At 43.4% G+C, this 12,829-nt stretch overlaps 1 protein-coding gene across 7 annotated transcripts in view; it reads left to right on the top strand.

The window, feature by feature from the left end:
* LOC115111149 (AP-4 complex accessory subunit RUSC2-like) overlaps positions 1-11,817 on the top strand; it is a 77,311-nt gene extending 65,494 nt beyond the window's left edge. For 2 of the 7 annotated variants that reach the window (XM_065011360.1, XM_065011363.1), the window contains 7 exons: positions 3,051-3,127; positions 3,510-3,684; positions 4,295-4,400; positions 4,545-4,591; positions 5,824-6,976; positions 7,066-7,245; positions 7,482-11,817. In XM_065011360.1, coding sequence (XP_064867432.1) covers positions 3,051-3,127; positions 3,510-3,684; positions 4,295-4,400; positions 4,545-4,591; positions 5,824-6,976; positions 7,066-7,245; positions 7,482-7,692 — 1,949 coding nt within the window. In that variant the 3' untranslated portion in view covers positions 7,693-11,817. The remainder of the gene's footprint in view (positions 1-3,050; positions 3,128-3,509; positions 3,685-4,294; positions 4,401-4,544; positions 4,592-5,823; positions 6,977-7,065; positions 7,246-7,481) is intronic. The other 5 variants (XR_010461423.1, XR_010461426.1, XR_010461425.1 and 2 more) reach the window with 5 other exon arrangements.
* Positions 11,818-12,829: the final 1,012 nt, after the last annotated feature.

Below are 12,829 nucleotides of genomic sequence, written 5' to 3'. Positions count from 1 at the left end.
ACTTTCCGAAGGCACTGTATGTTTGTGCTTGTGACATCAGGATATAATAGCATATATTTACTTTCCTTGACTGTGGTACTGAACACAGCAGTATGTTAAGTGTAGTCTTTATCTCTCCCTGGCTCCCTCTTTCTATCAATTTCAATTCAATTTCAATTTAAGGGGGTTTATTGGCATGGGAAGCCTGTCTTCTCTTGACAGCCAGGTCTGCCTGTAGTTAAAGCTTTCCTTAATGTTGGGTCAGTCACAGTGGTCAGGTATTCTGCCGCTGTGTACTCTCTGTTTAGGGTCAGTCACAGTGGTCAGGTATTCTGCCGCTGTGTACTCTCTGTTTAGGGCCAAATAGCATTCTAGTTTGCTCTGTTTTTTGTTAATTCTTTCCAATGTGTCATGTAATTATCTTGTTGTTTACTCATGATTTGGTTGGGTCTAATTGTGCTGCTCTCCTGGGGCTCTGTGGGGTGTGTTTGTGTTTGTGAACAGAGCCCCAGGACCAGCTTGCTTTAGGGGACTCTTCTCTGGTTTCGTTCCTCTGTAGCTGATGGCTTTGTTATAGAAGGTTTGGGAATCACTTCCTTTTAGGTGGTTGTACAATTTTACGGCTCTTTTCTGGATTTGGATAATTAGAGGGTATCGGCCTAACTCTGCTCTGCATGCATTATTTGGTGTTTTACGTTGTACACTGAGGATGTTTTTGGTGTTTATTCCATTTTGTGAATTCTTGGTTGGTAAGCGGACCCCAAACCTCACAACAATAAAGGTTTAAGATTCAGTTCAGATTCAATCATTTTTAGCCAGATTCTAATTGGTATGTCAAATTTGATGTTCCTTTTGATCGTCCACACCTTTGTGGAAGTTACCTGTGGCGCTGATGTTTAGGCCGAGGTATGTATCGTTTTTTGTGTGCTCTAGGACAACAGTGTCTAGGTGGAAATTGGGTTCGGGGCCTGGCAACTGGACCTTTTTCAGAACAACATTATCTTTGTCTTACTGAGATTTTACTGTCAGGGCCCAGGTCTGGCAGAATCTGTGCAGAAGATATAGGTGCTGCTGTAGGCCCTCCTTGGTTGGGGACAGAGGCACCATATCATCAGTCAACAGTACACATTTGACTTCAAATTCTAGTAGGGTGAGGCCGTGTGCTGCAGACTGTTCTAGTACCCTCGCCAATTCATTGATATATATGTTAAAGAGGGTGGGGCTTAAGCTGCATCCCTTTCTCACCCCCAGGCCCTGTAAAAAGACGTGTGTTTTTTTTGTCAATTTTAACCCCACACTTGTTGTTTGTGTATGTGGATTTTATAATGTCGTATATTTCCCCCCCCCAACACAACTTTCCATCAGTTCGTATAGCAGACCCTCATGACAAATTGAGTCGAAAGCTTTTTTGAAATCAACAAAGCATGTGAAGATTTTGCCTTTGTTTTGGTTTGTTTGTTTGTCAATTATGGTGTGCAGGGTGAATACGTGGTCTGTCGTATGGGAATTTGGTAAAAAGACAATTTTACATTTGCTCGGTACATTGTTTTCATTGAGGAAATGTATGAGTCTGCTGTTAATGATAATGCAGAGGATTTTCCCAGGGTTGCTGTTGACGCATATCCCACGGTAGTTATTGGGGTCAAATTTGTCTCTACTTTTTGTGGATTGGGGTGATCACTCCTTGGTTCCAAATATTGAGGAAGATGCCAGAGCTACGGATGATGTTGAAGAGTTGGATGGGAGACCAGGTGGTGTTGGAGGGGCAGTAGGAGGCACTCTTTCCTCTGGTCTAAAAAAATATCCCAATTCCCCAGGGCAGTGATTGGGGACATTGCCCCGTGTAGGGTGCTGTCTTTTGGATGGGACGTTAAACGGGTGTCCTGACTCTCTGAGGTCATTAAAGATCCCATAGCACTTATCGTAAGAGTAGGGGTGTCAACCCCGGTGTCCTGGCTAAATTCCCAATCTGACCCTCAAACCATCACGGTCACCTAATAATCCCCAGTTTACAATTGGCTCATTCATGTCCCTCCTCTCCCCTGTAACTATTCCCCAGGTCGTTGCTGCAAATGAGAATGTTGTTCTCAGTCAATTTACCTGGTAAAATAACGGATAAATAAAAATATAAATAAATAAATAGCCCACAAAGATCTCTGCCACAGCACAACCCAAGGGGGGGGCGCCAACCCAGACAGGAAGATCATGTCAGTGACTCAACCCACTCAAGTGACGCACCCCTCCTAGGGACGGCATGGAAGAGCACCTCACTACCTCTCTCTCTCTCACTTACACTCTCTCTCGCAATCTGTCTTTTCTCTCCCTGTAATCTCTCTCTGAGTGTCACTAGGTCTTTGATCTTGGTCCTTCCACTAGACCCCACTAACTCCCACCAGTGACTCTGAACTCCTAAACCAGTATCCACAAAATATTATAAAGATACAGTGCCTGCAGAATAGTATTCACACCCCTTGACTTTTTCCACATTTTGTTGTTGTTACATTAAAATTGGGACTAAATGGGATTAAAATGTATTTAATTGTCCTTTTTGTTTGTCAATGATCTGCACAAAATATTCTGTCAAAGTATAACTTTTGTTTTTGAACATGTTGCTTTGCTCTATCATTCTTTACTGCACTTGACCATAATACAGTGATCAAGAACGGCAGGTAGCTTAGTGGTTAGAGCGTTGGATCTGTAACCGAAAGGTTGCTAGATCAAATCCCCGAGTGGACAAGGTAAAAAATCTGTCGTTCTTTCCCTGAACAAGGCAGTTAACCCACTGTTCCAAGGCCCTCCTCATCTTCACAACAGCTTTGTCAATAATGAAGACATGTATATCTACTTTCAAGCATTGCAAATCAACATTTTCTGCTTTAGATTGTCCATTGGGGACTAACTAATTCTCATTGTGGAAAGGAGAAACGAGTGAATACCATAACATAAAAGAGTGTGACTGCAGCCTGTATTAGACTATACTTACTGCTGAGCAGCTGCGAAGTGCCTCTTGTAATCGACTACCTCTTCTCTTGCTGTCTCTCCCTCTCTCTCCCTTTATTTCTCTGTCTCAGGTTTAGTCAAAGCCATCAATACAGCGGTAGATTTAATCGTGGCTCATTTTGGCACAAGTCGGGACCCTGATGTTAAGGTATTGTGTTCTACTGGGTGATTTACCCCTAAAGACAACTTTATAGTTCTGTTGTATTACATTCTGTGAGTTTACTTCTCTTGTTGGGGACTGTTCTGATTTTGCAACATTAGAATGTCTATTTTTCCTAATCATAATTTCTCTATTCCTCTCTCTCTATTTCTCTCCCTCTTTCTCTATCTATTTCTCTCCCCCCTTTTCCTCCCCATTTCTCTCCCCCTTTCTCTCTCTATTTATCTCTATCGATCTGTCTAACCTCTCCTTTTTTCTTTCCTCCCCTTTCACCACCTCCTCTCTCTCTCCTTCCTTCAACATCCTGTTCACACTCTCTCCTTCTAACGCTCCCCCCTCTCCTTCGTCCCCCCCCCCCCCCGTCCTCCAGGCGAAGCTGGGTAACAGTTGGGTGAGTCCCAACGTGGGCCACCTGATCCTGAAGTACCTGTGTCCGGCCCTAAGGGAGGTGCTGGGGGATGGGCTGAAGGCCTACGTCCTGGACCTGATCATCGGACAGAGACGCAACCAGCCCTGGAGCCTGGTAGAGGCCTCCACACAACTAGGTGATGATGATGATGATGATTAGGCCATAAGCCCTGAAGCCTGGTAGAGGCCTCCACACACAACTAGGTGATGATGATGGTGATGACGATGATGATTAGGCCATAAGCCCTGAAGCCTGGTAGAGGCCTCCACACAACTAGGTAATGGTGATGGTGATGATGATGATTAAGGCCATAAGCCCTGAAGCCTGGTAGAGGCCTCCACACAACTAGGTATGTCTGGAAAATGGAGGAGGAGGAGGAGAAGGCAGGAGGAGGAGGGGGTGGAGCAGGTGGAGTGGTGAGGAAGATGATATTAATGATGATGATGACTATGAAGATGATTCAATAACGTTTATGTGTGAATGAACAGATGAATGAGTCTTTTGAAATGGAGCAGGGGTCTCCTAGGTGTTAGAATTCTGACCTCCTCTCTCTCTCTCTGTCTCTGTCTCTCTCTCTGTCTCTCTCTCCCCATCTCCATCTCCCTCTCTGTCTCTCTCTCTCTCTCTCTCTCTCTCTCTCTCTCTCCCTCTGTCTCTCTGTCTCCATCTCCCTCTCTCTCTCTCCCTCTGTCTCTCTCTCTCATATATATCAATACCCACTCCCGCCCCCGTGATACCTACATCAGGCCCATCCACCTGTGTTGTCCACAGCCTGTTCTCCAAGGTGTCCCAGTACTCAGAGCTCACCAGCCACAGCATGAGACTCAACTCATTCATCTTTGGACTGCTGAAGTGAGTACCCTCTATGTGCTCTATACTACAACGGTTTACTGGTGTCTCGTCACCATCAAACAGATATGTTTATTGTTGCCAGCAGCATGTACAAGTGAAAGAGTCAAGTTAACGACTCTCTCTTTTGTTTCTCTCTGTTTTCAGCTTGCGATCTTTGGAATTTTGGTTCAACCATCTCTACACTCATGAAGGTAAGTCAAATCAAGCACACCTAGCTAAAGTCTTTGAAAGATAACTGTACCTTTTTCATCCAGGTTTGGTATTGTATTGCTTCCGATAGTCTAACTTCTACTTCTTCTACTTCTTCTTCTACTTCTTCTTCTACTTCTTCTACTTCTACTTCTTCTTCTACTTCTTCTACTTCTTCTTCTACTTCTACTTCTTCTACTTCTTCCTCTTCTTCTACTTCTTCTTCTTCTACTTCTACTTCTTCTACTTCTACTTCTTCTACTTCTTCTTCTACTTCTACTTCTTCTACTTTTTCTTCTTCTTCTACTTCTTCTTCTTCTAATTCTACTTATTCTTCTACTTCTAATTCTACTTCTTCTACTTCTTCTTCTACTTCTACTTCTTCTACTTCTTCTACTTCTTCTACTTCTACTTCTTCTACTTCTTCTTCTACTTCTTCTTCTACTTCTTCTACTTCTACTTCTTCTACTTCTACTTCTTCTACTTCTACTTCTACTTCTTCTTCTACTTCTTCTTCTACTTCTTCTTCTTCTTCTACTTCTTCTACTTCTTCTACTTTTTCTTCTTCTTCTTCTACTTCTTCTACTTCTTCTACTTCTTCTTCTACTTCTACTTCTTCTACTTCTACTTCTACTACTTCTTCTACTTCTTCTACTTCTACTTCTTCTACTTCTTCTTCTTCTACTTCTTCTACTTCTACTTCTACTTCTTCTTCTACTTCTTCTTCTACTTCTTCTACTTCTTCTTCTACTTCTTCTACTTCTACTTCTACTTCTTCTTCTACTTCTACTTCTTCTTCTACTTCTTCTACTTCTACTTCTTCTTCTACTTCTACTTCTTCTACTTCTACTTCTTCTTCTACTTCTTCTACTTCTTCTTCTACTTCTTCTTCTACTTCTTCTACTTCTACTTCTTCTTCTACTTCTACTTCTACTACTTCTTCTTCTTCTACTTCTTCTACTTCTACTTCTTCTACTTCTTCTTCTACTTCTACTTCTTCTTCTACTTCTTCTACTTCTACTTCTTCTTCTACTTCTACTTCTACTTCTTCTACTTCTACTTCTTCTACTTCTTCTTCTTCTACTTCTTCTTCTACTTCTTCTTCTACTTCTACTTCTTCTACTTCTTCTTCTACTTCTACTTCTTCTTCTACTTATTATTCTACTTCTACTTCTTATTCTACTTCTACTTCTTCTTCTACTTCTTCTTCTTCTTCCTCTGCCTGTTCCCCCAGACATCGTAGCGGCTCACTACCACCCGTGGGGTTTCCTGCCGTTGTCCCAGGGGCCGTGCCAGCCTCTCTTGGAGGAGCTCCTCCTCCTCCTTCAGCCTCTGTCTCTGTTGCCCTTTGATCTGGATCTGCTCTTTGAGCCGCAATTGGTCCAGAGGAACCAGGAACACCTGAGAAGCAAGGAACAGCTCTGCTCCGCCTCCGCTGGCCAGGGCCTGGACCAATCAGCATGCTCCACCTTCCAGCTCATGAGGGGGTGGAGCTCTGAGTCACGGAGAGCAGATTCTATGAGAGAAGGGGCGGAGGTTAAAAAGGAAGGAGGCGGGGTGGGGAACAGAGAAAGGTTGGGGCTGAGACGAGAGGGGACGTGGCCTAGGATGGAAGGGGTTGGAGAGAGAGGGAGGAGAGAGGGGATGATGCAGAGGATGGGGTCGAGGAGAGAGGGGGTGGGGATTGTAGAAGCACAGCCAATGACAACCGAAGTAGGGACAGGATTTGCAAACCTGTGGAGAGAGAGCGGGAGGGGGAAGGGCACAGGAAAGAGAGTGAAGGGGGTGGGAGGAGTAAGCCATGAGGAGGAGGGAGAGAAGGAAGAGAGGAGGAAGGGGATAGAGAGGGATTGGGCGGAGGAGGGTCGTCAGCAGCAGGAGCGTGATCGCCAGGCGGGCTGGTGGTACCAGCTCATGCAGAGTTCCCAGGTCTACATCGACCAATCAGCTCAGGGTGGGTCAAAGTTCGTTAAGAGCGAGAAGAGGAAGAAGTCTGCAGAGAGGCGGAGCCAGAGTCAGCACCCACTCCCCAGGAAGGGTGTTGTGGAAGGGGCAGAGTCTAGCCAGGAAGAGGAGGTTCTTAGGGAGAGAAGCAGGAAGAGCAGCTCCAGTGGTGAGTGGATGGGGTCCAGAGGAAGAGGAAGACCATCCTGGATGGGGAGTCCCCCAGAGTCAGTGCTCACCCAGGACAAGGAGAAAGAGAAGGATCCAGGAACCGCAAGGGCCACAGAAGCCACAGCGACCCAGCCAGCAGCCCAGACTGAAGACCCCTCCCAGGGCCAGAGCATGCGCTGGGTCAGACTGTTTGGGTCCAGCATGGGTGGTGGTGGCCCCCCCTCCAGGCCAGATGGAGCAGAGCAGAGACCATCCAAAAGCAAGAGGAGCAGGTGACTGAAGTGAAGTGATGTACAGGTGCTACGGTAATAAATGAATTAACTCTTTGTGATACATTTCTCTTTGTTCTGTTTGTCCCTAGCAGGCTGCCGTCTGGATGGCTGACAGGTCTGGACATGTCCGTGCTGGACCTCTTAGCCCAGACGGTGGGGGTGGGGACAGTGAAGAGGGTGGAGCCTTCAGCTCCTCCGGCCCCTCCCACTCTGAACCAACCCTCTCCACCTCCTCAGCCACCACAGGAGACCCAAACCAAACAGCTGTGGTAAGATAAACCAAAGCTGTACGAAATACGACATATCCGATTATCTTCTTGATTTTTTTATCAGACTTAAAGGATAAAAACACAGCAACATCATGAAATTACACTAAAAACACAGCAATACAACATGGACAATTAAAAAATACAGGATACCAGCAATAATATGTTTTTGTCCTTCTTTCTCTCTCTCCTTCTCTTTCTCTCTTTCTCTCTCTTGCTCCCCCCCCCCCCCCCCCCAGTGAGGTGCGTGCCCTGTGCCACCACATAGCCACAGAGCCTGACCAGCTGAGTTTCCATAAAGGGGACGTACTGAGTGTCCTGAGCCGGGCTGACTCCGACTGGCTCCTCTGCTCCCTGGGGGCCCAGCGGGGCCTGGTGCCTTTCATCTACGTTACCCTGAGGGGTCTGGAGGACAGCCAGGCACCCCAAGAGCCTCAGGGGCCACTCTGACCTGACCGACTCAACTAGGATTCCAAAATTCAGGTTTTCCAGGAATCCTGGTTGGGAGATTCCTGGAATCAGGAGGGAATAAGTAGGACATCTGTATATCCTCCAACCTAGGGATTTCGGGAAAGTTGTCGGAACCCTAGACTTGCAACCCTAGACTGAACCCAGGGCCCAGAGGCCACAGTAGAGGATGAGGGTGGAAGGTGGATAGGGGAAAAGGATTCAGAGGGCCAAAGATGGATATACAGCATACTACAGCACAAGACGATGGGATACTCATGGAGAAGAGACCTTGATATGACTGGTTTAAAGTGTAATTATTGTACTATGGAGAGGCGTATGAAACACACACACACTCACTCACACACACACACACAGACATAAACATGCATTAATGTGCAAGCATGCAGGCACAAATACGCTATTACTTCCCTATGTATGGATGTCCACTAAACTCACACACACACACCAAACTGCCTGGGGATATTTTACAGAAAGGAGACAAGGCTAGCTACTGACTGCCTTGGCCCCATCACACACTGTATACTATCCCTAGCTGTCTATCATTCATCTAGCTGTGCCACTCTTTGAATGCCAATGCTATGCTAACGCGCTAATGCTAATGCTAGTTCTAATGCTAGTGCTAATTCTAATGCTAATGCTAATGCTAGTTCTAATGCTAATGCTAGTTCTAATGCTAGTTCTAATGCTAGTGCTAATTGTTAATGGAACATTTCAGAGACTGGTTAAAGGACTTGTCATCCAATGGATCCACGCCGACATGCTTTTCTCTGAGGTTCATTCACCCAGAGATCCCCTGCTTTGTAGTAGGACGTAAGTAGGAAAAGTAGTTTTGTTATAAAACAGAAAATAAAAGCTTTCTTAGTGTGTGTGATATAGCTGTCGACAATCTCCACATCTCTTTGTGGAGTAAATACAAATGGACAACAGGTTTAAACTCGCTTCTTCATTACAAATGAACAACCGGTTTAAACTTGCTTCTTCATTACAAATGGACAACCGGTTTAAACTTGCTTCTTCATTACAAATGGACAACCGGTTTAAACTTGCTTCTTCATTACAAATGGACAACAGGTTTAAACTTGCTTCTTCATTACAAATGGACAACCGGTTTAAACTTGCTTCTTCATTACAAATGGACAACAGGTTTAAACTTGCTTCTTCATTACAAATGGACAACCGGTTTAAACTTGCTTCTTCATTACAAATGGACAACAGGTTTAAACTTGCTTCTTCATTACAAATGGACAACCGGTTTAAACTTGCTTCTTCATTACAAATGGACAACCGGTTTAAACTCGCTTCTTCATTACAAATGGACAACCGGTTTAAACTTGCTTCTTCATTACAAATGGACAACCGGTTTAAACTTGCTTCTTCATTACAAATGGACAACCGGTTTAAACTTGCTTCTTCATTACAAATGGACAACAGGTTTAAACTCGCTTCTTCATTACAAATGGACAACCGGTTTAAACTTGCTTCTTCATTACAAATGGACAACCGGTTTAAACTTCTTCTTCAATCTCCAGATTCCTGATTTTCATCATCTTGTTAACGCTATGGGTGTGTTCCTCTGCCCAGGCGTTGCTGACGCCAGATCTTACAAAGGTTGGATACGTATTTTACGTATCGGCTAACCACATCATCTGTATGTTATAGCAACCTGTCAGGACGTGGCACCACCAATGATTACCAACGATGGACTGTCAAACCTGACTCTGATTGGACAAGCCCAATAACATCCTCTGGCTCCTCCCTTCACATCCTGTTGTTTTGATGGATGGGACGAACTGACCTATCACTGCAATTGTCAGGAAAGAAAAGGGCAGAGCCGGGCCAAGTGCATGTAACCTAGCAACAGACGGACAACGTTTTGTGTCTTTTTACAGTGTCTTCACCCCTGTTCTGACCCCAAAACCCTAGCTCCTCCCACCTACCCCGCCTCTCTACCCCTTAACCAATACAACTGCACAGCTTTAGGAGGAGCTGCAGTACCACGATTACAGACAAAACCAAGTGATTCAATAAGCTTTGAACTCTTGTCTATATATCTATCTCATACGCACTGTAAATGCATATACTTACACACGTTTATTTATTGACTAATGATGATGTCATGTGTCATTGTTGAGGGGGAAAAACGTGTGAATGGAAAGGCAGTAGAGGTGGATAAAGAAGGAAGGATGACCAATGAAAACAACGTATGACTTCGGAGGTGTGTTTAGGTGTTCTTAACGGAATGTGTTGTTTGGAAAGGCTGTATAATCACCATGGCAACCCCAACCCCACCCAAACCTCCCTATTGTAAAAATGGGTCTACTAAAGAGAAAAATCATATTTAAACGTTTTTTTTTTTAAATGCTTCAAATTATTCTGATTGGTAGTATGTAAAGAGAAAGAGAGTCATTTTTCTTGTGTATGCCTTAAAGTCCTTGAGAAAGAACCACAGAGAGGGCTGCTGTGTTGGAGGTATCTAGCGTCTGACTATGCCTGTGGTCCCTACATGATTCTTATATATGTGACGGTGCGTCCAACCAGCCACTTTCCCTGGGTTTCAGTCGGAAAAAGAGTATATATTTTCTCTGGTAATAGAAAAAAGTATATGGCTATTTTTTAGGGTGGGACTCTTAAAATTAACCCCAACACATTTCTTGGTGGCTTTGTAGGCATTTGTTGGTGTCAGGAGGGACCTTAGGTTCAGATTGAGCTGTACAGGAAACTAGAGCTGGCAAAAAAGTTAGGGATTAGGTTTAAACCCTATATGTCAAAACCTTGTGGATTAGGCCTTAGATTAGGGTTTGTTAGAGCCAAAATTATCAACAATGAAATTATGTAAATGTAACTTTTAAAAAATATATGGGTTTAGCGAAACAGAAAAAGGACGAATTCACACTGGACAAGAGTTAGGCCTAGATTCAATCAGACCAATAGTTAGCTTGTAAATGATACTGTATTATTATTATTCAAAATGATTTGTTGAAATGTATTTAGTTCTTCTGTTATTCTCTTTTGTTGTACAGTTTAATTTAATTTTATTTTTTTGTAAATTCCTTTGGATTCTGCATAAATAATTTAAATATTTTGTTAGCTCTGAATTGTAAATATATTTAATTTCTTCAATAATGATTTTTTTAAAAGATAGAAATAGATATGAGGTATGGTTATGTACAAAACATTTGGAAGACATTCCTAGTATTGAGTTGCAACCCCTTTTGACCTCAGGATAGCCTCAATTTGTCGGGGCATGTACTCGACAAGGAGCTGAAAGTGTTCCACAGTGATGCTGGCCCATGTTGACTCCAATGATTCCTACAGTTGTGTCAGGTTGTCTGGATGTCCTTTGGATGGTGGATCATTCTTGATACACACAGGAAACTGTTGAGCGTGAAAAACCCAGCAGCGTTGCAGTTCTTGACACAAATCAGTGCGGCCTGGTACCTACTACCGTACTCTGTTTAAAGGCACTTAAATCTTTTGTCTTGCCCGTTCACCCTCAACGGCACACATACACAATCCATGTCTGAATTGTATCAAGGCTTAAACATCATTATTTAACCTGTTTCCTCCCCTTCATCTACATGTCTCCTCCCCTTCATCTACATGTCTCCTCCCCTTCATCTACATGTCTCCTCCCCTTCATCTACATGTCTCCTCCCCTTCATCTACATGTCTCCTCCCCTTCATCTACATGTCTCCTCCCCTTCATCTACATGTCTCCTCCCCTTCATCTACATTGATGGAAGTGGATTTAACAGGTGACATCAATAAGGGGATCACAGCTTCACCTGGATTCACCTGGTCAGTCTATGTCATGGAGAGAGCAGGTGTTCCTAATGTTTTGTACACTCAGTGTATATTAATACATTATTGCATTAATAACAAACATTTGTAAATGTGAGTTAGTATCATGTTATGGGCATGGTGAATGGACAGCTATGGGGATAAATGCCTGCCAAGAGTATTGTGATTATAACAATGTATTTGTTATTGTGTTTTTGGCACATACAGTGCCTTCAAAAAGTATTCATACCCCTTGACTTATTCCACATTTTGTTGTGTTACAGCCTGAATTCAAAAATGGATTAAATATATTTTTTTCTCACACACAATAACTCCATAATGACATCACAATACCCCATAATGACAAAGTGAAAAACATATTTGTAGAAATCTATGAAAATAATGAAATACAGAAATATCTCACACCCCTTTACCACGACTCTCCAAATTGAGCTCAGGTGCATTGAATTTCCTTTTACCGTCCTTTAGATGTCACTACAACATGACTGGAGTCCACCTGTGTCCAATTCAATTGTTTGGACATGATTTAGAAAGACAAAACGCCTGTCTATATAAGGTCCCACGGTTTACAGTGGATGTCAGAGCAGAAACTATTCCATGAAGTCCAAGGAATGGTCCGTTGATCTCTGAGATATATATCTGGGGAAGAGTATAAAACAATTTCCAGAGGGTTGAACGTTTCCATAAGCAAAGTGGTCTCCATCATTGAGAAATGTTACATATGAAACTACCCAGACAAAATATTCTGTAGTCTGATAAGACACAAATGGAACTGTTTGGCCTGAATTCAAAGAAAACCAGGCACAGCTCATCACTAGTCTTAACACCACCCCTAACATGAAGCATGGTGGTGTTATCATCGTGCAATGGGGATGAATTTGGCAGGGACTAGGAGACTGGTTAGGATGGAGGGAACAATGAAAGGAGCCAAAGACAGGCAAACCCTTGATGAGAACCTGCTTCAAAGTAAGTGCAAACGAGCTTAGACTGGGAGAGAGTATCTAAGTTCCAACAGGACAATGACCCCAAGCATACAGCCAAACAATGCTGGGAGAGAGTATCTAAGTTCCAACAGGACAATGACCCCAAGCATACAGCCAAACAATGCTGGAATGGCTTCAGAACTGATCCTAGGCCGTCATTGAAAATAAGAATTTGTTCTTAACTGACTTTCCTAGTTAAAAAAAGGTACAATTTAAAATAACAAGAATGTGAATGTCATTGAGTGGCCCAGCCAAAACCAATAGTTGAATCCCATTTGAAAATATGTGGAAAGACTTGAAGATTGCTGTTCACCACTACTCCCCATCTAACT

Source organism: Oncorhynchus nerka, linkage group LG27, assembly GCF_034236695.1.
Source record: "Oncorhynchus nerka isolate Pitt River linkage group LG27, Oner_Uvic_2.0, whole genome shotgun sequence".
NCBI classification, from domain to species: Eukaryota; Metazoa; Chordata; class Actinopteri; order Salmoniformes; family Salmonidae; genus Oncorhynchus; species Oncorhynchus nerka.
The sequence above is the reverse complement of the archived record's forward strand: the minus strand, read 5'-3'. Positions and strand labels throughout refer to the sequence as shown.